The sequence below is a fragment of the Rissa tridactyla genome, chromosome 1, assembly GCF_028500815.1.
Source record: "Rissa tridactyla isolate bRisTri1 chromosome 1, bRisTri1.patW.cur.20221130, whole genome shotgun sequence".
NCBI classification, from domain to species: Eukaryota; Metazoa; Chordata; class Aves; order Charadriiformes; family Laridae; genus Rissa; species Rissa tridactyla.
Window position 1 is genome coordinate 102,914,766 of NC_071466.1, and position 24,985 is coordinate 102,939,750.

The 24,985-nt window shown below is 47.4% G+C and overlaps 1 protein-coding gene across 5 annotated transcripts in view; it reads left to right on the top strand.

Annotated features, from left to right (window-relative positions):
- Positions 1–2,817: 2,817 nt before the first annotated feature.
- Positions 2,818–24,985, top strand: part of RUNX1 (RUNX family transcription factor 1) — a 175,114-nt gene continuing 152,946 nt past the window's right edge. For 3 of the 5 annotated variants that reach the window (XM_054224271.1, XM_054224506.1, XM_054224594.1), the window contains exons 1-2: positions 2,818–3,009; positions 3,199–3,312. In XM_054224271.1, the coding sequence (XP_054080246.1) occupies positions 3,258–3,312 (55 nt within the window). In that variant the 5' untranslated portion in view covers positions 2,818–3,009; positions 3,199–3,257. Of the gene's footprint in view, positions 3,010–3,198; positions 3,313–24,985 lie in introns of those variants that run through there. The other 2 variants (XM_054224451.1, XM_054224368.1) reach the window with 2 other exon arrangements.

The window sequence follows — 24,985 nt, forward strand, 5'->3', positions numbered from 1 at the left end:
TGCCCCAGCCCATTGAGCACTAGAAAAAGAAGAGAAAGAAAACGCAGCACAAATCGTGATTAAAGGCTGTGATCACTGCTGCCTTCTGAAGCAGCCAGGGACTAGAGCTCCTGCAGGAAGAGTGTCTTTCCCAGATGCCCAGACAAAGGGTCGGAAATAAGGGGATCTGATTTTCCCTGCAACAACAGGGCGCTTACCCAAGCACACCCCTGCAGCAGCCTGGTTCCTCGGGCTCGCTGAAATACATTCCTGCTAGCTCATCTCAAACCTCTGATGTCATTTCAAATCTTCATAATACAGCTTGCCTTTTGAGACAGAAAAGATACATGGTTCACAGGTAACTCAGAACACTATATATTCCTTCTGTATCCCCGATTTAAAAATCTCTTTTTTATATGGTGACAAATTTGTCTGAAATTTGGGTGCTTGGCTTACACTCAGGTGAATGTGCCATAACGTCCTGGTTCTGCTCTCTGACCGGACGAGTTAAACTTGTATAATTAGATTTCTGGGGCAGTTACCCTTGAGAAAGTGAAGCCGAAATTCGCTTATGTGCTGGCCGAACGTACGGCCAGTTGCTTGACTTCCAGCCACGTCGCCCTGTATGGCACAACCCAACCGCACAGGCAGTCCAGGGAAAATTGGAGTCAACATCCACTCGTGGCTCCGCCACGTTGCCCGGTCGCTTCAGACTCCAGGCTTCGGGCTTTTTCCCCTTCTTCGGGAAAACCGCTCCCCGGGCTGCGGGCTCCTCCCGCCGGCCCGAGCTCCCTCTGCCGGCCCCGGCCCCGCAGCGCCCGCCCCGGGGCATGCATCCCACCCCGGGGCATGCATCCCACCTGGGGACATGCATCCCTCCCCCTCAGGGTGGGACCGGACAGGGCATAGGTGTGTCGTTCCCCCGGGAGCATCCCACCTCCCAGGCAAGTGCCCTAAGGGGGACGGCGTTGCTGCCAGGTTTCGTCTTCGGCGGATGCTTGTTGAATTATTGACTTGCGAGTGGAAGGAGTCCAGGTCTGGGAGCAGGGAGAGGTTTAACCCAGACCAGCCAAAAAGTTGGTCTGGTTGCGGTAGGCTCTGGAAGAGCCGGTAAGCAAAAAAGCCAAGCTTTGAGTTACTGATCTGATTCAAGCGCAGCAGGGGGTTGAGACAGGCTCGGAGCACAGTAGCAAAGTGTCCTAACCTTCCTGCTCTTGCTGCTCAGAACTGCTCTGTTTTTTTCTGGAAATTCATTTGGGAAAATTTCCCAATTCCCTAGGTAATATGCGTCGCTAGAATTGCCACATCCTTTTGTATCGTGAGCGGCTTCTGTTTCAGCAGATTGAATTTTTCTGAGGCAAACTTACCGCACATGCACACGCAGCTCCCCGCTAACCCTAAAAAGAAGCCAGGATGCTCAAGTCGATTGCATGTGTGCTAGCAATGCAGGCAGTCTCAGCAAAAGGAATTCTACTTCCAGTTGCAACAAGCAGAAAAAATCCAAATGCATTAAGCACCTAATTTTGTCTGGGGATCCCTGCTCCTCAATGCGGGAGGTGCTTCTGCAGAGCCCCACAGAAGTCTGGCACCAGTCTGCGCAAGCGGTATCTGCCTGCCAGGGGGTTTGACTGCGAGTTCCTTGCGGGAGGAACCGTGTGTTGCTACGTCTTTGTGCTCCACCTACCAGTATTTTTGATAATATTGCGAAGGCTTCTTGCTTTTCTTCCAGGGGAGCTCTTCCACTGTGGCGGTCCCTCAGAGGGTGTGGGGAAAGAAAATTCTCGCTTTGCTTCAGCCCTGCTGCCGGTGCAGTCTTTTTAATGCCACGGGTTTCTTGGCGAAGGTTTCATGGGTTTCAGCGTGCTGAACCCCAGGCTGTGCAGGTGTGAGGCGTCCTCTGGTTTGCAGCGAGGTGGGAAAGGGCTGCTGCCCACTGTTCAGAAGAGAGGAAAAGGAGAGAAAAGGTGGCGCAGCAGCCACTTCTTTGTGCTGTAGTAAGTGATTTTTTTTCCCCCTCTTTGCATTGTCAGAGCCAGGGCCAGACCTGCCAACTGATTATTAGGTTTAGGACCTTCTTTTTTCTTTTTTATTTTTAATTCTTTTGGGGAGGGAGAAGGAAAGGGAAGAATTTTGGAGAGGACAGACTTGTTATGACCTCAAGAGATGCTAAGCTAAATCTTGAGGATTTTACTCAGGTTTTCTCTTGGGTAGGGATCCATCTGCTAGGAAGAGGAATTGTGCTAAACAAGGACTACTGGATTCCACCCTACGGAAGTCACTTACTTACAAACCTTTCTTGTGGGCTCAGAGACTAGTGACCTTCAAGCACTCCTTAGAGGCTGCCATCATACAGGTTCAAAATAATGTTGGGTCTTTTTTTGTCTCCCCTGACAGTTTCTTTTTTTTTTTTTTACTTTTTTTTTGAAAAAACTCTTTACAGTGTCCTTTCCCCAGCCAGTGGTCTTTCCTACAGCTGATTCCTAATGTTTTACAGGATGACTTACACATCCTGCTTTAGCAGCAGACTAATACCCGGGTTTGAATTACTATTGAATAAGCAGCAATGAAATCTCTATCAAAATAATCAGTAGTTCCAAAAACCACAAACAACAAAACAAGCGGAGTCGAACTAACTCAGCAAGACCATTTGTAGCATCAGGGACGGTGAGTCATTTTTCTTTTCCCTCCCTCAGCAGACTCCATCGCTGCCTCGCGCAGCCCCGGGGAGGGCAGGTGGAGTGGGTAGGGCATGACTTCAGAAAGTTTAAAAAAAAAAAAAAAAGAAAAAAAAAAAAAGAAAGCCGACATCACTCAGGTCACGTGATGCCAAGGGACCAATGGAGGCAGGTTCTGGAAAGGGGAACAGTTAAATTTGTAATTTTGGTTGTGTGAAACACTTCTTTGGGCCTCATAAACAACCACAGAACCACAAGTTGGGTACAGAGGCAGTCACACAAGAGCGGGTCCGGGATATTGGTCAGCAGGCAGGGCGAATCGTTTTGACTGCAAACCACAGAGTTTCGTAGAGTGGTAAGCATCATCAACCACAACCGATCCGCTATTTTTTTTTTTCTTTTTAAGAAACAATTTCGGAGTTCTTTTAGCAAAAGAACCTTATAATCTGCTTTGTGCTGCTCCTGAGGCACCGGGATAAAACGGAGCGTGATGGCTGGGAGGAGGGTGGTAGCAATGACCATGCTTCATTTTTCATTCCCCAAGGTAGAAGAAATCATATATTCCTTCACTGTAAAGAGAGAGTGAGTTTTAAAGAGGAAACAATGGCTTCAAACAGCATATTTGAGTCACTTCCTTCTTACCAGCACTTCTTGAGAGGTAAGTGCCATTCAGACTTTCTAAATATACTTTTTACTTTCCCATACTTAAGAAAATGCATGTCTAGAGAGTATCTGGGGACATTCTTGTAGTACACGCTTTTTCCCACTTCAGTTTTCTTTGAGGTGCTCTCATCGAAGCTAATATCTGAGCTTGCAGGAATACCACCTCGTTACTTATCAGTCCGTTAAAGAGATTATAACAAAGACTCATTTAAGCTGTTCAAACAGCCATCGCATGCTTGTGAATTTTCTCTTCATAAATCAAAGTGGGCTAGAATAACTCACGTGAATTACTGCAGATACAGTAGCAGTGGCACAAGCCCCTTTTGATTCTTTTTGGCAGAATTATGACTTTTTGAGCCACTGCCATGAAAACTGACAGCCAACAGCATACGGCACATCTTACAGGCTGAAGCACGGGGAGTGAGCTGGTGCGTACAGCCAGCAGAACGTGATGCTGTCTCACTTACGCTAGACCGTCAGCCCGGGTAAAGGCACGTTCACTGGGGAGAAGTCAGAAAAAGCTTAGAAACCTGCTTAAAGTTAGCTGCAACTCACGTGGCTCGTGAAAAGAAGCGGTGTGGATAAACTCAGAGTTTCTGTTGATGCCACGCAGGGCTCAGATGACCGCGAGTTCTCGGCTGCAGCCACCCTTAGAGAAATGAAGCAGTCCTGTAAAGGCTGAGGGAGGGGGACCAAAGGGCTTCACCCAGCAATCTGTCTTTTTTGACCAGTGACCAAGCGCACTCAGAGGCTCCTTCTAATGTTCTCACAACCCCCCGTGGAGCTAATGGTTTAGTCATGGCTTATTCATACGAGTAAGCCAGGGACTGGCACAAGAAACTTGTCCGCTTCCTCGTAACGACCTTCCTAAATAGCTCATGCTACAGCTGAACTTTTCCCCTTTCCACGCTGACCGCTCAAGCCCTTTCTGCAGCAGGGCTGTGCCCCTGCGGATGACAAGGCTCACAAAGCTCGTCGCTCGTCGAGCGTGGCCAGGGCGCTGCCAAAGTGCAGCACTTCATAACTCTTTATAGTTGCAGACTACATGTTTCCCGGCCTCGCTGGCGGTGTGGGTGTGAGTCATGAGTTATTCGTATTAATAAGCGGGGCTGAGGAATGCGGAAGGCTCGTCCCAGCTGCTGTGTCACGACAGGCAGCGGCTCCGCCGGCACCCTGCCGCTCCTGCCGACCAGCGCTCGCTCGGGTGGGATGCGGGCAGAGGGCAGCCTGCCGAAACCCTAGCCAGCTCTCCCACCTTCCTTCAGTTCTTTTTTTCCCCCCCGCTTCCCCGTGTGTCAGAAGTTTTTCTACGTCTGTCTTTCCTGCCACTGCGGGGGAGAGCGGAATGGCAGCCAGCTGCCCGAGTCGCTGGGGCTCGCAGCATCTTCCAGCCTGGGCAGGGGAGATGCTGAAGGGAGAGCAAGAAGCGGCACACTGCTCTGCGGCGCTCACATCTGACATTTCCTCAGCACCCCTACCAAGCAAAGGAAGCAATACTGCTAGAACAACAAGAAGGATCTTCCTGCATTTCGTCAGACTTTTTTTTTTCTTTTTTTTTTTCTTTTTTTTTTTTAGCTCACCCAACTGTTTACTGTTTAATCTGTAGTGCAGGAAGACTTATTGAGGAAATTTTGTGCTTCTGATAAAATAAAAAACAGAGTGAACCTCACGGGGCAGTGCTTGCAGCCAGGGCCAGAACACAGCCAGCCCACGGGACGGGCTGGGGATGGCAGAGGCCGTATCGCAGGCAGGAGCCCAGAGAGCCTGAGAGCAGCCGGTTGGAGACCAAGGACCGATTTGTCCAGAAAAGGTGGAGTCCCATTAAAGCTGGTTAATGCAGCAAGTGATTTAGCTCAACGCTCCAGAGTGGGTTTTCTCCTCCTCCTTATTACAGTTGTCATTATAGTTGTTAACATTATTATAGTACCAGTATTTTGTGTTTCTTCATAGACTGTGCTAGAAGTCTTGCTAAGCTAGAAGTCTTATGCTAGATACCTTAAAAAATCCAGTTTTGTCAATCCAGGTGCAGATCCTGGTAGGCAGGATCAAACTCCCACTGTACAGTGCTAGAAAAGCTTGGGCAACAGGGCTTCGGTTGAGTTATAAAGCAAATGTTTCATCGTTGCGAAAGAATATCGTGTTTGAATGTGGAAGGCTGTGCCGGTTTTCCAGCAGTTCCCTTTTTGTTCCTTCCTTTTACTCAAATGAACTTCGCACAATTTCAAAATGCTGGGCGCAGCAAAAGTAACGTTTGGGCCTCCAAGCAAGAAAAATAATCATCCCCAGGGTCGGTTGTTCTCACCCCTATTTCTCAATAGTGTTTACGTAGACCAGTCATTCGAAATGTCCAAAACCGTCTCTTTTCTTTTTTTCCCGCCAAAATTTATTGCACTTTCTCTCTTAACTGAAATCATGAGGTAAAGGGAAAAATAACAAGTTGTTTTCCGCCATGGATTTCACTTTATCAGTCCCTGCAGTTCACTGAGAAGGAAATCCATAACTCTTTTTTAGCCTGATACTATGTGAAAATTGGGAAAAAAAGAGGGGAGTGGGGAAGCAGAACCATTGTTCCAGCCCCTGTGAGCAGTGACAGACGTAGAAAGCCTGACATATTAATTGAATGTGGTACACCACAAAGGATATGGCCCTTTTTCTATCACACCACACCAGGTCCTCGCTTCTGCCACTAGGTAAAGAAATGAGGATTATACTGAAACCTCCCAGTGGCGTGCTCTGCGTGCCGAACACATTCAAATGTTTCACCGGCTCTGCTTTTAGTGACGGCCTCATTTTCCTAATGGCCTCTTTCAGTTTATGGTCTGGGTTTGGTGTTAGGACTACAAGGTGTCTTGCTGCAGTGCAACCCGCAGAAAAACGTCGCTCCACAATCTAGGACTGCATCAGCAAGGCTGTAGTTTAAACTTCTATTCTAGCAAGATTCATATTATATACATGGATTCGCTGGTTTTATTGAGGGTTCAACGCAGATTCGTGTGTATTGGCTGGGTCAACACAGTGATGTCTTTTGGGCAGGGAGACCAAAACGAAACCTGTTGGAGAGTCTTGTGTTAAAGACTGCATGTATAGTTTTTAAAGGATGCCTAGATAATTACATGATATCACCCCACCCCACAACTTCTTTTAACTTCTTAAGGGTATTAGTCTGTCCTGTAAGGTTTCTTAATATTTTGTCTGCAAAGGAAGACAGAATAGCTAATCTTTTTTCAGGGTTATTATGGGGCTCTAAATAGCATGGAGCATAGTATTTTCCAGGAGGGCACTTTTTCCTCATTTTTCCTTTTGCTGCAAGGTCTAATTATTTCAGTATGCAAAGAAGGTCGCTCCTGGTTTTGCCTTTGTTGTATTTTTTTAATTAATTAATCAAGGCAATGAAGACTTGTGATGCAACATTTTGTTGGTTTCTTATCAAATGGAAATGAACTGCAGCAGAGCATTTTTACAACACGGAAGAATACACTGTGCTTACTTTCTTCTTAGTTCTAATATGTCTAGTAATGCCCAGCCGTTGTGGGTTTCTTCCTTCGCAAGTGCTAAATAAAACTGCAGCCTGCCTGGACCCGCAGACCCCTACAGTTAGTAGCTACAGTAGCTATAGTTAGTAGCAAGTTAGTAGCTTTGACTTGCCTTGTGATGCGATTTACATTGGCAGACTCCTAAAGTCCCTGGTGCTGTATGTGAGCAGAGGGGGGAGGTGATCGGAGGCTCCCAGCTACCCAAGGCTACATCTGCAGTCTCACACTGTGAGCGTACGAGACCTCCTTAGGACTAAATGTGTGTCTGCAGAGGGTGCTGCGTGAGGAGCAGGGTAGCAAGCTGATAATGATTTCAGCCCTGTAGAATTGGTGACATTAGCAGAAGTGGTCATATACTAGACGTAAACTGCCAAAGACGCGTGTCTCTGGGAGACGCACGGTACCCAACACTGCCACGCATTTTCATTCACTCGCCCAGCGGAAGAGTCCTGTCTTTTCACAACAGCATAAACTGCGCTGTAGGGTAGAGAGAAAGGTTTCCAGCACTTTTGCAGACTGCCTGAACTGTAACAAAGAGTTAATTTGTGTCAGCGTTATAAAATACTAACAGCATCTTGTGAATAGGAAATTGAACTAAAGCTCATAAAAACCTTGGCTTACTGGAAGAAAAAACTTGCACAATGTCTGATTTAGACAGCCTTCTCTCTGTTTGAGCCTTTTTTCATTTAAAAGCCTTGAGAAACATTGTGAGACCGGAACACAGGAATTCCCGTGTAGCAAGGGGTAAAGGATCTGCCAGAGATGAATACACTGCTTTGCTAAGATCAAGAGATTTTATCCCAGGCCAAAATATTAGACTGAGCGTTTAACCAGTCACACTCAACATAGCGATGCGTTGTGGTGACAGTCTTAGCAAGGACTTAGGGTTGTGGGTGGCGTGCAGATACCCCAGGCTGGCTTGCCCTTTATCATGTGGCCATTAATAAGGGATTGTTGGATGGCAGCTCTGCCTTGGACTGTGTTTTAGTGCGAGAGCCAAATTCCAGCTCTGAGGTAGCTCTCTGGTGGGAAATAAAAGTATCTTCCCCACACTGCCAGTGTATGCAATATAAAAAGAAAATAAACTGCATTGTTTTCATGACTAGAAGATAATCATGGTTTAGTTTGACTGCTAAGGCATGACCCCAAAAAAGAACAGCCTGCTTATCTTTAAATGCATATGAAGGCCAGTGATATTGGCAACTTTATGACAGTATTTTATGAACTCCTTAGGAATTTTACTTCAGAACACAGAATGAGTATCTGCATCATCCTGTTATTTGGGAAGGGAGAGTCTATACCTAAACCAAGAGTGGTAAAGAAATTACTGTTCTTGGATCTAGAAAAAGACATACTTGCTTTTAAAAGCTAAGCAGAAGCAATCCTAAGGAAACAGTGAAGGCATTTCTCTATAAAACTGTGAGGTTGTTCAACCAACAGGAGAAGCTCGCCTGACTTTGACACCCCACCGCACGCAGAGAGGACTCGCTGGGTCCCAGCGGTCTCTGCTGTGCCTCCAAAGCAGTGCCTGGAGAGCCGTGCAGGGATGTTAGCCTCAAGCCCCCTTGAGCTGTTGTGGAGAGCAAGGAGGAAATGCAGAGTGGGCTCGGGAGCTAAGGGGGAACGCCACCAGCAGGAAAAATTCAGGGTGGGCTGGTGCTCTGCAGAAGCTGCTGGCTGCAACGCCTCACGAAGTGATAATTGGAGGTTACTCACCCCTGTGACAAGAGAGGGAAACCTGTCTTCCTCCTGCACGCGTGGGGCAATGGTTTGCATATACGAGGCTGCCTCCATCCCTGAAGGTGTTTAAAAGATGGATAACATAGTGCTTAGAGATATGGTTTAGTGATGGTTTTTGTCAGAGTTACATTGATGGTTGGACTAGATGATCTGAAAAGTCCCTTCCAACCTAGGCAATTCCATGATTCTATGATGTGTTTGCTCAGACTTTTTTTTCAATTTTTATTTATTTGCTTGTGGTTCCTGTTTTGCTTGTTTTTTCATAAAACAGCTCAGATTGTCAGCTCACTCACTCACTCCTGCTCCTTTCTCTGTGCTTGGTCAGTGGGGCAAGATATGGTGGAAATTTCTTTAAACAGTGGGTGATCACAGCCTAGAACTCATTACCATAAAATACCATTGAAACCAAGAGTTTAGCAGGATCCACAAAACATCTGTGTCTGTATATCGTAAACAGTTTCTTAATAGGTACCAGCCAGGTAAAGAAAAAATAAGCTTTGGAAGGGTTAAGTTCTCCCATCATTTCTCACTGCTCCATTTCAGAGCACAAACCGATCTCTGTTAAAGCTTGGAAAGAAAGCTTCCCATGTAAGCAGGTCTGTCATCTGCAAAATGAATTGTGGCTTCCTCCAAGACATCTGGTACCGGCCACAGAGAGAGACAGGCCACTGGCTAGGTGAATCACTGGTCTGAGAGAAGGACAAGAAAACATTACACTGCCTTCATTACCTCTTCAGTCGTTTTAAGAGAGTGGATAATATTTGTATAGACTTGAGTCAGCTTCCCAAAGAGTTGATGAGTAGTAGGGATATCTGCTCTCTGAACTGCAGTGATGAACTGTACAGGGTGACAACAGGGGTGGCGTTTGGAGCAGCAGAGCACCTACAAATGTCTACAGGTCGTTGGTGAAGTCCATGCATGCACCAGCATATGCACAGTGATACTGCACGCAAGACACATCAATCTTGCTGCCAAAGGAAATAAGGCTAGAGATTTAAATATACAGATTCCCAATGTAATCAGTTTTCAAAAGAAATACTTTTTCTTCCATTTGGCTCCCAGCAAAGTAAGGCCTGGGCTTATGACCAAGATACATTTTAGTCCAAAACATTGAATTCCTGTAAAGATGTATTCAGACAATTGAAATAGGGGGAAAAAAAAGGACATAGAAGAACTGACTGTGAAAGAAGGGAAGCAGAGAGTGACGTTAGCTGCTACCTGGTAGAGTTTCCAATTCATCCTTAATACTGTCCGCAGGGCTCACCACTTCTGCTTGCAAGTGAAACTCTGTGAAATTGGGTAGTTTCACTTCACAAAGATCTGTGAGAACATTTTCTCCGGCTTTGATCTACTGGGGTTTTTTTTTCAGCCTGTGCTTTTTTGTTTTGCATTTCTGATTCCAGTGAACCCAAAAGCAGGTTTGGGTTCACTGGAATGAACCAGTCCGAGTGAGGGGCTTGGGGCTTTTTCTTTTGCCTTCTGAGTATTTTATCTTGCAGTGTGTTTTCTGTTGTCTGGTTTCATGCTGAAGCTGTGATTTTAAGATGCGCTCAGAAACTGCCCTTAGGTAGGGTTTTGACTGTAAGTTGTAAGGCTTACCTCTTTTACAAATCTTTCCATGAATGCAGTGCGAAGAAACTTGAAACCTGTCATGTTTTATGTGATTTGCTATAAAAATTTCACTCGGCTGTACGTAGGGCAAGCCCTGTGTTCCTCATCAAATCAGCAACCTCAGAAGGCATTGACCCAGCCCTTCAAGTGCCTTTTTGCTTTTTGTTGCCTTTAAAAGAAAAGGATGACTGTTTGCGAAATACCTTGCATGTTCGGAGTGATGCAGCACAGCGCGGGGCCGAGCATCTGTTTCCTTTGTGACAAATTTCTTCCACCTTCTTAGCCCCAGCCCTGCCTGCATCTCTCATAAGCCCATTTTCTAGCCAGTTTTATGGCATACACCTGTGCCATGCCGGCCAGACGCGTGCCTTGGAGGTATCGAGGCATGTACAGGAGCCTTGACCAAGCAGCGAAGGATACCGAGCTCCATAAGCGTTGCTGAAGTTGCCTGCTTTGGCGAAGGCAAGAGGTGTGAGCGTGCTGAGCTGGGGCCGAGAGTGGGGTGTCCCAGCCTCCGCAGTGGGCAGCCCAGCCTCCCTGCCTGCCAGCACTCAGGTCTCCCTCTATTTACACTCGCCGCAGTATCAAAGGGTAGTGGAAGGCAAGCTGGCACAGCAGAATGAAAGCTTTCATGTGTCTAGCATGGGATAACACAGACAGATGCAACCGCCTGGGCGTAAGTCACCGCCAGCCAGCCCCTGGGAGACGTCGGTACACACCATGGTGGTGGTGAGTGGGGGCGGCAGACGTACCTCTGGGTTTTCACTACTGTTATTATTCGAGCTGAGTAGATTTAAGTTAGCACTGCTTTACGCCCACATGCCTGCAAGCACGCTTCCCCTTTTCTCTGTAGCCATGACCAGAAGCAGAAAGCACTCCCCAGAGCCAATTCTTAGGGATAATATCCTGTCTTCACCCAGTCAGGGACAAAATGGCCATCGAATGCAGTGGGGCTGGGGCTGTCCTTTAAGAATAAAGAAACATGTGAGAAAAACATGGAGATGAAGTTGTGAATAAGACGGAGGTGAACTCCGAATGCCAGTATTGACATGAAGGCTGAAAGAAATGTAGCATTCAGGTCCAAGTCTAATTCATGTGACCCCAAGTAGCAGAACTATTGCTTGAGAATGAAAGTTTTTGTCTCTTACCTAGGAAATACTGGTGTGGAACACTATTTATGTCATATTATGCACAGTTGTAGAGGGAGCTTGGAGTTGTCTGGGATTTTTTCTCTGGTTGGTAGCTGTTGGTTTGTACTTAGCTTGTACATCAAGGGTGTACACCTCACCCAGCGGACAGGGGAGGTGTATTTCCTCACTGCGCAGTGAGGAGAGTCTCTGAAAGAAATACTCAGCATAAAATCACGGAATAGTTTGGGTTGGAAGGGACCTTTTAGCCCCCCTGCAATGAGCAGGGACATCTTCAACTAGATCAGGTTGCTCAGAGCCCCATCCAACCTGACCTGGAATGTTTCCAGGGACGGCGCAGCATGTACCATGTCCTGGTCTTATACAGGACAGAGAGGGACAGGACTTCTGTGAGTGCAACCACAGCTTTGGAAAGCAACCCTGAAAGTGTTTTCCAAGTAAGGGGCAATGAGGAGGAGAGGAGGAGGCCTCATCTGTGCGGTCAGTCTCCACATGGCAAGGCTGCCATGGCTGCTGACCATCTCTACGTGTTACATATCATCCTGGGCGGGATACTGATATGAGACTACGTGCTATGCCCACTATATAGGAAGTGCAATTTATTTTACAATACAGTTACTAGATAATATCAGACTTCTGTAAAATGCTTCTGTTTTTCAGGACCTATACGTAAATGAGCTTTGGGTTTTGCATAGGTTGGGTGTAACAGAATTCATATCTGGAAGATATGCTCAAGACCTCATTAACTCCATTTGCACGGCGGTCAGCAAATCAGTTACTGCAATATAGAGTGGTTTAATTGCTCCTATATGCATTGTCCAAATGCTTTCCAAAGAAATTCAATACCACTTTGTGTGTCGCACCTCTGTGGACTATGGGGCAGGGAGCTGCAGAGGTTACATCATGTGGGGTCCTAAGCAGACCCAAGTCCACCAGATCACTAAGCACGCTTCTACGACAACCTGATTCCTGTTTTGTTGCCACCATTTCATCTGAACCCAAGGTTGGGGGGCAGATAACATGTGGAAAGCATTGTGCTTATGACTCCAGCTAGGGAAATGGGGTGAGCCTGGAGACTCATCAGGTAGGTTGCCCTCTCACTAGAGAAAGGACAGTACAGGGAGTCGCCATGTGGTTTGTCCCCCATGTGCCTTCTAAGGACTTCCACTAACACAGCCTGGAGAGATGGCCACCTCTGAAAGGCAAAAAGACACCTTAGTCTCTGCAATGATTCTCTCTAGCTTCTGCACCAAGACTGTAAAAAGAGATAATATATGGTGCTAAACACCCACTCATCTTTTACACTAAGCATAAAATAATTTGTGTATTGAAACTAAGATTCAGATCTCGTATATGAACAGGAACTTATTCTGGCTGTACCTCACTGCATGGGAGAAAATTATTTGCTTTTCTAAATGAAATGGAGTGTCTCAAGCACAGTATGTTGGGCTATTGTGGAAACTAAATATTGTGAATGGCTGCCTAGGTAAAAAGTGATAGGATAAACTTCTTGAGTTCAAAAGTGGTGAACCACTTGCATTTTAGTGTGACAATCAGAACTTTTATTTTTGTGGTTTTTTTTTCTCCTAATAGGGATGACAATGCAAATAGCCATTTTTTTATGGTTTCATACACAGTCCAAACAACTTTGAGTACTACTTTTGAGAAGTGATATTATTTTGTACTGATGGTTTTAGGCACATGTATTTTACACTATGCAGCAGAAAAGCTACATTAGTCCTAAACAGGTTCTTTCCTGTACTTCAGAGGAATGATCTTTACCAGTATGAACACTTTTATACCTATAGAAGTCCATTCCCATTTGGGAGAGTGCGCTGCTATAACTAGACATGTACCAACATGAAGAGGGATTTATGGCTCCCCTGTGGGGTGAATTTATGTCATTAGACAGATGTCTATACAAGGACAAGGTTCACATTTTCCTGGGGCAATCAAAGCTGCCCAGTATTTTGTGTACATGGCACCTGATCCAAGAGCCAACGAAACCAGTGGAAAGACCTGGCTGACGTCCTTGGACATTGGATTAAACCTGTGATGGCTGTTCTCCTCCCGATAAAGGTGCTAACAACCCGAGGTCACACTGCTGACAGCCTAGGTCAGTGGTCCCTTTTCACAAGGCTGTCCTTACACCCTCGCACACATGAAATATGGAGGGTTGGGGCTGGGTCTCCTTCTGCGTGGCAACCTGCCTTTTCTTTGAAGTGGTGTCCCGGACCTTTCTGCCCTGTTTCGCCATACTCACAAGAGCTGCTGAATAAAAAATGGCACCGTACAAATTAGAGATCACATTTCCAGCATCCTGCTGATGGGCCAGCTCCTTTTCACAGGCTCATTAGGGTAGCCCCCTCCCGCTCCTCCCCTTCCCTCTAACACCTCTGTGCTCCGGGCACATCCCCAGCCCAAGCGGAGATCGGCAAAGCAGCTCCCCAGACCCGCGTCCTCCAGGTTTTGGTGTGTTGCTGCTTTGACTAAACCACACCAGTTGGAGATCAAAAGCGCTATTCAAACAGAAGCGGTTGGAGGTTTTTCAGGCTGTCTCATCTCCCCTTTCAGCCTTCAGAAAAGCCCATGCGAGCCCGAGGGATTAGGAAATACAACAGATCCCCGCTGTGTCTGAGGGGATTAAACGGTGTCGTACAAGCTCAGGGCAGTGGCTGGACAAAGAGAGCACCCTTGGTCTGCCCGCAGCTTTCATACAGTCCTTGCAAAGGGCATCAGGGAGCCAGGGCTGTCCCTGCCCCCTGCCTGGGGTCTGGGCGTCCTGCCATAGAGCTGGGAGGTGGCTTCCCCACCGGGTATCTCCACCCGTCCTCCGCTCTGCTCAGAAGCAAGAGCAAAATCCCACGGTTCGCTCCACAATACCTACGGGTAAATATAGGAGCTCCTTCACAGCAGCAGCGGGGTTTGGCTTCACAACCCTGGGCCAGCTAAAGCAAGTAGAGGGAGGAGAAAAGATCTTTCTCAGTAAACAGTTTTTCAACATGGTTTTCATTTTCAGCTTCTGAGTTATTCTCTCCCTGTCAGACATGCTCTCGTTCATTCTTTGATAATTTCTTCAGCAAGTGCTGCTCAGCCTCCAGCTTGTTCACAAACAAATCCTGGTCGTGAACAAATCCCCGCAGTTCCCACAGGAGAGACTTCCCTGCAGGAGTTGCGCAGATGCCGACCGAGCAGCATGCACAGCAAACCAAGGCAACACGAGGTACCAGCTCAGTAGGTTTTCTCCCATGTGCACGACTTAAGCCAGTCATTGAGCATGCCTGCCTAAAACTGTAGCCTCCTCTGAAGGCTCAGGCTAATACAACTTGTTCACACAGCCGTCTTGGTAAAAAAAAAAAACATCCAAAACATGATTTAACAGAAATTTGTTGTGAGATTCCAACTTGGTTTTTCAAAGAAAATCTTTTCACTGTTCCCCGAATTCCTTTCTGTCTGAAATCCCTCACTTGCTAACATCTCAGCCCCTTTTCTTGCAAGTTCTTGTTGGAATTTTTTTTCTGCAGGAAACACAAGCAACATTAAGGCATCCCTTATTTGAAACTGCAGTTCAAAGAGAGATTGAAATCAGAATTTGAAAAATAACCTGTATAAAAACATTAGCTGTCCTATTTTAGGAGATAATTAGCTGTAGCAAAGTTTCCCTCACTTATTTTACCTTGGTGAGAAAACAAACTACCTTGTCATTGAGGTTTTTATAAAGTGCTGCTGTGAGCAACATTTGCCGTGAACAAATTAACCCAAACATTTTGAGTGTATGACTTACATTGCTAATTTTGCTGATAGTTTTCATTTCTGCATCTGGAGACCAAAATGCCTTCAGTTATCACAGAATGAAGGGGGAGAAAAAAAAAAAAGTGGATCGTATATGTGGCTGCATGAAAAAAATCCATACCAAGCATTTCTTTTGAGAACCCAGGGCAGAAGGGAGGGTGATGAAGTCAGGAAGAGAGCAAGAAAGGGAAGAAGTATTTTATTGTGTGGCAGAAGCAACGTGCCTGATTTAGCCTTCATATTAGCAAAGGTACTTTACCTCAGCAAACCTCTGGGACATAGTACTATTTTCACTGGGTACTGCGTTTTCCAGCTTGAATAGGGCATGCTCCATACGTGACTGGGGGGGATCGGTGGGTGAGGGAGACATCAGCCCCAGCTGCTGACATTTGAGACACAGGTGCTTGGAGCTGCCTTTGCCAGCCAGCCAGAGCCGGAGTAATGCAATATAGGCAACTCCCACAGGTTGCACTCTGAGAATAATCCACTGGCATTTGTTCGGGCTTTTTTAGAAGCTCGGTGTTTGAACTAAGTCCTCCGTTGTTCATAACATCATCCTGCCAGCTTATTAAATTATCGACCTTTTCTTCACTGGTATCTTCCCACTTTGGTTAGAATTAGATGCATACAGGTGGCCAAAAGAAACCGTGCTTCTGTGCCTAACACCTGGTACCGGCCCCCTTTGATTGTCATGTCTGCAGCCTCATCCCTTTCCAGTTGATACAGAAAGGCAGAAAGGGGTGGAAGGACTGGCTTCTTGTGATGCTGGGATGCAACTCTACTCTTTAATTTCTAAGCTTGCAGATAGTCCTGAGACAACAGGTTGTGTATTTGGTCCTTTCTATGTAAGTGGTGAATACACCTACAAGGTTTCTGATTTTTTTTCCAAATCCTCAAGCTTAGCAGACTGTGCATAGGATGCCACGGGATGAACAGATGTGTGTTTCTGTGAATTCTCGCTTTCCTTTTCCCAGCCTCTCCTAGAAGGCTTCTGCACGAGACTCAGCCTGTTAGTTTAATTTTGGTAATGCAATGAAATCAATGCAAAGCTCAAAGGAGGTGTGTGCTGGGTGTAGGAGGAAGAACAGAGGTAGGAAAAAGAGAAGTATTTCTAGACTAGTTTCCTAGCCTCTTACGTTTTCACATGTAGCATACACTAATAGATGTGAAACTTGGTAGACAGCTTGTGTCAGAGTTCTGATGCAAGTTATGATGTGGTAGATAAAAAGTGATGAGGATATTAAGCTCAAGGGTTGGTTCAAGTACTAAAGATTATACCTGCGGTATTATTTTTTTTCTTTTTTAATCCTACCCTGGCATTACCTTTCAGTGTGCCTTACAATTAATAAATAATACTAATCATGCCGGCTTGCATTCTGCAAGAGCTATCAGCACAGCACAGGGTATGTCCCCCACCAAACCAGAAGGCCTTTGCAGCATTAGTAGTTAATTCCTTTGTGAAACTTAGTGTTGGACCTCTGTGTTCCTGTGCCTGGGCCCCATCCAACTTTAGTATGCTAATATGAGCCTTTTTTAGTGTTGCTATTTGGAACTGGAGTGTACCAAGACCTGTCTCAAGCCACAGCGGATGCTAATGATGTGATCAGTGACATCATAAATGTTCTTGTCATGTTTTTAAGGAATAGTTGGGGAAGCATGTAGGATAGGGATAGATTGAGATCTGTCTCAAGTGCTATGGGTAATTATTTGGTATATATTAACTCTGTTAAATCCAAATGCTCTCATCGTGTTCTTAATGTGGGCCTTCCCCACAACCAGTGTAGTGTGGTGAAAAGCTCTCATGCTACTGGGACTGTAGGAAACTTCTCATGAGAATTTTTCGTCTTCTTTTCCGGGTAAGCCTTGCTTCACTGGGAAATTTCAAAAAGCTAATTTGGGTTGTTTGATTGAAAGCACGCAAAACCACTAAAAATCTTCTCCATGGAAATGTTGGGCTTATGGTAAAATTTCAGACAGAAGCAGCGCGCATTCTGAATTCAAGGCAACTCTAGTTTGACGCATTTAAAAAGACAAGACATGCTGCTCTAGGGAGAACTGATGAAGGCTGATTTCCTACAGACATGGGTCTTGTGGCTGCATTCTCTAACAACCGATAAGGCTTTAATCTGATTGAAGGTTTTTCTCTTCCTGAGGAATCTCTAAAATCTCTCTTGGGCACCCTTCAGCTGGGAGCACTGACAGAGCCTCCCTGCTACTGACATGTTTTGTGAAAGCCATAGCAACTTAAGACCACTTCTGCTCTATCAAACTTAGTTAAAGTTGTCCCACAAACCAGAAAAGCCAGGGGAAGTACAGAGAGGATGGGAGCGCTCAAACAAGCACTGCCTCCACAGAAAAGCAGGCTGATAAAGGAGCTTTGCATTTCAGTTTGGTGTGCGCTGGGCCAAAGTGATACACAAAGATAGTCAAATATATTCAGAAGCTGCTTAAACTACTCTGGGAATAGCATGTTCCTCATCTTCATGGATGAAGAACCAGGGAAGAGTGGTCATATCAGAAGTCCGTGGGAGAAAGAAGTGGAAACAGAACCTCAATTTTTTTGCCTTACAGTTCTGAGCCAACTATCTGCAAAATGATCTCTTGTTTACTTTGAATTTCAAATCTGATGAAGTCGGTGTTTTCATCAGAAAGTTACCTTAGCATTATTCGTTATTTCAGGGCTCAGATAGTGTACATCCAGAGCTGCAACTGGGCAATCCAGTTCAAATAGCAAACCATAAAGAAAATCCAGGAAAAAATGTTTTCCAATTACTTCTGAGCAGCAGACGAACTTGAAAATATTATGAGCTGTTTGTGGACAACATGGGAACAGGAGAAGAAATAAAACTAGCTGACAATCAGTTTGTGATACAAGACTCGTTCAGCTCATTAGAATTTCAGATCCAGGAGAAGCGGAGCACTGGGTTTTTTCTCCACCCTGGCTTAGCACCACCTTGGCAGTAGGTGATGCTTTGCACCTCCCTGTGCCAGCAGAGCAGGGGGGACAGGCCATGGGCAGGGAGAGGGTAGGGAGTAGGGTACAGTTGAGTCCTATCAACCCAGCTGGAAACATCACTGCTTGGAGACTCCCTAAAAACCTCCCAGGGTCCAACAAAGCTGGAGGTTGGTGTTGCAGGACAGGGAGATGTGTGAAGAAACTACGCAGCCATTTAGAAGTGTTTCTTCTTTTCTTGCAGAAAATATTTCCAAAGGAAAGCTTATTTTTTTCTGAAAATTTAATTCTAGAGCTATATTTTTTTTTCTGCTTTCTCTAGTGTTGATCTGCCGCAGCACTGGGCAGTGCCAGGAAAGCCTGCGGGTTAGAGAGCCCTGCTGCAGCTCTGCTGCACAGCCCGCGGTGCCGTTGGCACGGGCTCCACCTCTGCCGACAGAGGCTAACCTTTGGCCAGGCATTTATCAGACCAGGGGCAGAGCGTGTTTTGCTTTCCCCATATCTAACTTCTGAGTAGAAACCCAGGCTGGTACCTTGCTGGTTTGCAGAAACAGCGGGCTTCTCCATAAGGTAGCCCACACCACCTTGAAAAACAGAATGTGCTTCCTGAGGAGCCTGAGCAGCAAAGCTTGGGGCAGGGTTTTTGCTAACACTGGGGCGAAAACGGGCAGTAGGAGCTGCTCAGCGGCGGTGACAGGAGCCCTGGTTCTGCCACAGGCTCTGGTGCTGCTGGCTGCGAGGGCCATGGCTCTTTTGCCTCCTCGGGCCACGGCTCCTTTGCCTCCTCGGGCCACATCTCCATTCAGCCAGTCCTGCCTGGTGCAGGGGGACAGCATAGCAAAGAAATCGCGCCATCCGCATCCCTGCCGGCCATCGTGCCGTGGGACATCAGCGGCTGCCGCACAGACCGGAGAGGAGCTGAGCAGCTTGGGTGCGCCCTTGGTGCCTAAGCGTAGCGCAGCGTACTTCCTTAGTAACTGCTTTTAGGTGGAATAACTCAAAAAGCGAGCAAGATGGAAGCTCAGCCTTTCCCCTCCGACGCGGCCCGGCCTGTACCGCACGCTTCTTGTTTTGCTCATCAGGGGAGAGCTGCAGGAAGGAGATAGGTCTGTCCCCTCCTCGGTGCCCTGCCCGGGGTGCACCTGAAACCCCCCTCCGCGGGGTTTGAGGCGGGGGAGGGGGGGGGAGAGGGGTTGTAGAGAGAGGGACCCACCACCGCCCCTCGCCCCGGCGTTACGGGGAAGCTGTCGGCCCCGAGCGGAGGCATCCTGTTTGTTGAAAAACAAGTGACAGTTGCAGAAGGGTTGCGCGAGCGAGCAAACCGCAGGCCCTGCGCGGGGCTGATAACGAGCCCTGCGCCGCTGCTGCAGCAGTTCCGTCCCTGCCTCACGACGGCGGGGGGGTGCGGGGGGGGTGGGGGGGGAATGGCGTGAGCCTCGACGGCGCTTTCCTGTTTCGCGCTTCTTTTGGGTCCCCCCCCCGCCCCCCGCCGACGTTGCTCGCTGTTGAGTTCTGCCGCATTTTTTCAGTTACCGGCTGGTTTCTCGAAAGGGCCCTCCCCTTGCTATAAGCGGCGGCAGGTCGGGGGCTCCCGCCGAGGGCTGAGCAGGGGGGACCAGGGCCCCGGCGTTCAAGGAGGCGCCTGCAAATAACTGCTCTTAACAGCGTGTACCTGTCGGCAGCGTGGGGCTTTGTGAGTTCGCACCCACGCCTGCCTCCCTGCCGGTGCTCCTCCGCCTCAGACTTCAGAGCACTTTAACGAGGCTTCGTTTAACGCCAGGTCCGGAGGACACCAGAACTGGTAACGCAAAGGGAAAAGCATTTTCGGGCTCAGAGGCCGCCTGCGATCAGGCAAATAGATCTGTGTTTAAACCTCAGCGCAGTGCAGACTTAGACCCCGGTTCTGCCGCTGTGCACGACTCTATTGCCGTGACCATCGCCGGCTCCCTTGGGTCTAGTGGGAACCCTCTTGCGGTGGTGAAGTGTGTGCATGCCTGTGCGTGTGTGGTTTCTCTTTGCAGCATGAGGAGCCCTGGCTCCGTGTACAGCTACGTAAATGATGCTACCCGCCTCTTCAAAGCCAGGCACACGTGTGAGGGTTAGAAAGCTCAAGCTCGCAGCTATACAGGCTACAAAATTGTTGGACACATGCATCTCCCATTGCGGAAAGACGGCACGTTCACCGGGCTTCCCGTGACTTAGGTTTACTCGGTTTTGAACACCTCACTCTAAGGTTCAGCCATGTGTTAACATAAACGGCTTTCCATTCTTTCTCTCTGACCAGAATGCTGGGACTAGCAGAAAAAGCATTTTCTTTCTTCAACCAAGAATGTTATTTTTTCTTCAACGATGTTGTCAGAGAGCTCTTTCTTCGGAAAGGTATCTCAGGACATGCTTGGTCAAGCAGCTTGACCAGAATTCTTATTGGCATCAGTTACATAGTCCTGATATTTATTTTTTTCCTTTGCTAAAAGATGGGCTTCTAGTAAGGAATTAAATTTTCAGGAAAAAATACGTTGGAAAATTGCTTCAATAAAGTGTTGATTCACTTTGTTCTTATAAAAGAATAATAGTAATAATAAAAATCTGGACGGCATTTTAATTTCAAATGCTGCCAAAACCACTAGCTTTTGAGTTTCACGGTTTTCCCTGTGACTTTGCTCTCTTTCTTTTTCCTAATGCGTTCCAATGCTGTGCTAGGAGCCGTACAAATGTATGGGAAAGCACCCTGAAGAATTTACAACCAAGAAACCAAATCAAAGACAGGTGAAGGGAATGGGGTTACTGGACCAGTACTGATGAAACTTGGTTTGTGAGAAGCATGAAATGAAACAAAAAGATAAAAATGGTTTTGGCAAGAGCTAGCATAGTCACACAAGTGTGTGGAGGAAGTTAGAGAGCCCTCTGTAAGGCAAGGCTATCTGAAGTCACCTTGCTTTCCACAAATTACTCTCCACCCATGCTTTCACTTCTCTCCTAGCTGCAGCAAAACCTCTCAAATGTTTGTGGTTTTTTTTGGTTGCAGCCTGTCTCGTTCTAGCCCAAACACTGCGATCCCTCAGGCCCTTCTAGGGCTCCTCTCACCTCTGCGCCTTCCCAGTGCAAGATCTTTCCTGCTCCTCCCAGTGGGGGCATCACAAGAAGTCCCACTCTGTGGCCACCTCCTGCCCCATCACCCGCTCTGTTATCCCGCCGTAGGGGCCTCGTGGCCAGTGCTGCTCTTTGGTGGCTTCCCCTCTCCCTCCCATCTGGTACGACGTTTTCTAGGATTGCGTACCCCCTGTCTTCCTCCCTGCCCGGACCATGGGAATGCTTGCAATTTTTCTTTGCCTTGTAAGTGGGAAACCCCCAAGAAATGTTTTGGCAGAGCTCAGACATTGGAAGGGCATTGATATTCACGTGCTAGCAAGCATTTAGACTGGGATCTTCAAAGGAATCTAGGCAAGCCACCACTGATAGGCTTCAGAGTAACTTGCACATCCCACTCCCTCAGTCATTCAAAGTCTCGGTGCTTGCTGCGGCGTCTCTCAACATAGCAAGTTGTGATGATAAAGTGGAATAGGGATTCATGAGAGACTGCTGCTGGATCAAACGTACTGACTTCAGCTTATTTGTTTAGTGCTCGAGGCTATTTTTTAAGTGACAGAAAATGAAGAAAGTGTACTTTCCTGTGCCATTTATTGTAAGGGAAACGTACATGACCTTCTGTATTTAGTAATGCATCTGCATTGGTTTCTGTTGTAAAAAGTCTTTTTCAGACTTACATTTCCTTGCCACACAGCATACCTGAAGAACAGGGCAAATAGTGAGCTGCCTCTTTAGCCGTTGGAGCCAATTACCAAAAGTTGCTACAAACAACTGTTCTAGCCAGTGTGGTGGTTTTCCAGGGCTTGTTTCCTTTGTCTTTGGAGTCAGGAGGTGAAAAACAAGCTGCAGCTCACCGGTCTCGTCCCCCTTCCCACCCCCTGCAGTGGGATGACAGAGGATCCCCCAAAGACCAGGGTCCCACAGGGACCTGCGCCCGGCTGCTGCGAGCGCACCGGGCCCCCATCCCAGCCGCTCCAGCCTGCCCTGGCTGCCCTCACTTAATAGAGATACTGTTGCTTTATAAGTTGTGGTAGCTTTTTATTTTTCTGGCACGAAAAGATAGTCTTTTGGTGTATGGCTTGCTTTTGCTGAAGCCTTTTGTGCCCTCTCAAAGATAAAGAGTGGAGAAACTCCCAGGTTATCCAGACAAAGCTTTCACAAGGCAGGGTTTAAGGGTTGCTGGGTACTTGCTCTGATGGGTTTTGAATGCTGTAGTAATAAGGATTCTTTCCATCCCTTCCCTTAGGTCATTCACTGGGAGAATTTATGGTTAGGGATTTTTCCTTAGCATTCAGCAAGTTTCTCTTCTTTTCATCTAAGTCACCTAGTTACTGTAGACTATTACAGTTTATGAATGTGTGTTCGCAGTATACAATATAGAGGTATATATACACGTGTGTGCATATGTATAGGTATTTCCATACACTATGTGTATGCACATTGTCTTTTATTTACTTTACACCCCAAATAATACCTCTTCTGCGTTTTACACCCCCTAAGTGTTTGCAGGATGTGCTGACCATGCCATGTACTCATTACTTGTCCAAGGACAAGCTCCCCAAGCTGTCCTCATAAACCCGTTCCTTGAGCCTCGTCAAATCACTCTCCTCGAATCACCTGCTCGCTCTGCTTCGAGGGACTGTGGCCAGCAGAGCAGCCCCGCAACCTGTCCCCTGGGCCTGCTGGGAAGGCAGACGCTGCTGAGACCCCCCTCATATCTCTCACGCTGTCTCTCACGACTGTGCCGCATTGTGCCATGTGAGGGGGGGAGTGCACAGAGGTGGGGGGGGGCGGTGGTTTTGCATGGCATGGCTGGGGGCCATGGTTGGGGGGAGAAAGTGACTCCTTCTGTAGTCCTTCAATGACGGCTACGTGAGCTGGAAGCCTTGTGTCAGCCCTTGATGCTGGTATTTTACATCACCGCTGGGACCTTGAAGACTGGCCCAAAACAGCCTATACAAAACTGGCCAGTGGTCCTCTGTATAAAGCCACGAAAAGGATCTTCTCTGGGGAAGATGCTCTTCCGCCGGGGCTGGCTCAGAGCATCCCCTGAGGTGCTGTGACCCCTCTGTTTTGGAAACTTACTCCTGCGTGTGGATTTGCTAGGTGGACAGGGATGGAGTGAGACATCCAGAGCGCCTGCTCCAGCGCTGTGAGGGAGCATGCGTGAAGGCGAGGAGGAAGCAGGGATGGGAGGTGGGAAGGAAAGGTCTGAGACGAGCTGAGATGGGGCACAGAGGGCTCTGTGGGCTGCCCTCTGAGAACCATCATCGTCCAGCTCAAATAAAACCTAAAATACTCTGGTTTACATGCTTCGTCCCTTCACCCCCCCTCTTTCAATTCGCAGCTACCCTCCCAAAATCAGCGTAGGTAATAATCACTTTATTCTGAACTGAGACTAATTCTCCTCGCTGAGCTGGCTGCTGCATAAGAGCAGATGAAAGAAAGCATCCCTGCCTCAGACAGTTTCTCAGTTTAAAAAAAAAAAAAGCCAGAGACAACAAATGGACATGTAGGCAGCCAAGACAGGCTGGCAGGCTAGCCATTGCTCTGACAGCACTATGAACCAATTTTTTGTAGGTACCACAGCAAAGGAGGACTTGGAGGGTGACATTGGGACAGTATCGCATGGTGTGCAACAAAGCGAGGGCAGTGTGGGGGAAGGGTAGAGGCATTTGTTCGAAAAAAATGTCCTAAATGGTTGGGTAACAGCACAGGGCATCACAGGCTGGCAAGTGGTGCATTCGGCCCTTTGATCCCAAAAGGCAGGTGATAAGCAGGGTGGGGTGGGCTGTGAGCCTGTCTTTATTCTGTCATGGGAGCACCACAGGTATGTGGCTGTGCCGCTTGCTGCCATGTCTGCCTGGGGATCAGAGGAAGAGCATGGCACACCGAGCACTACAGAGCTAACAGGAGATGTGTTTCTCTCCCCATTCCCCCACCGGCACCAGGGTAATCCTGGGCCATGCCTTGGGTGATGAACCTGCTAGGTGTGTGTGTGAATCGTGGTCCTCCCGAGTGGGTGTGAATAGTCACTGGTGTTTCCCCAGAGGATGCAGAGCAGAGTGGTCCTTCCTGGGTGCTACAGGTTGGCACTTGGTACCTCTCTGCACAGGTCTCCAAAGGAGCCTGCTGGTATCTTTACCTGTTGCCAACATCAGTTTGCTTTGCTTTTATTTATGCTTTCTCTTCTATCAATGGAAGAAGCTGCTCCTTAGAAGACAACCATAGTTAGCGGCTATGACTTTATGGTGCCGTGGTTAGCTTTGATTTCATTGCGTAGTTACCAGAAGCGTGAATGCGATGCCATTTGCCCCGATGAGTTTCACAGAAAGTGAAGCTGCAAAAAGTATTAGGTTTTCTCTTGTGGGAAGGCGAAAGCCACACACGCCACTGATTCCACCACAACCATTCCTTGGTTGCTGACAATAGGCGGGCTGGAGGCAAATGGGGCACTCTGCTGGGCCACAGATAGGGCTGGCTGGCCACATTTTTTCCAGCAGGATTTCACATTTATTTTGCCTTATTCCCAACACGACCTTTTTGCATTTGACGGAACAGCAGAGAAGTGCAGTGGTGCCACCTCACCCCTCACCTCCCAAAATTAGCAGCCATGCTGGGGGAGAGAAGCATGGTGCAGGAGCCTGGACTAGAGAGCTGATGGTGCGTGGGAAAAAGCTTACGGATGGGCCTTTCCTCCATAGAGAACTTTTGGGGTTTTTATTTAACCTTTTTAGTCTTATTCCTAGAAAGCCTTTCTTAAGTAAAATGCAGTAATAGTGCTAGGATTGGAAAGAAGCATAA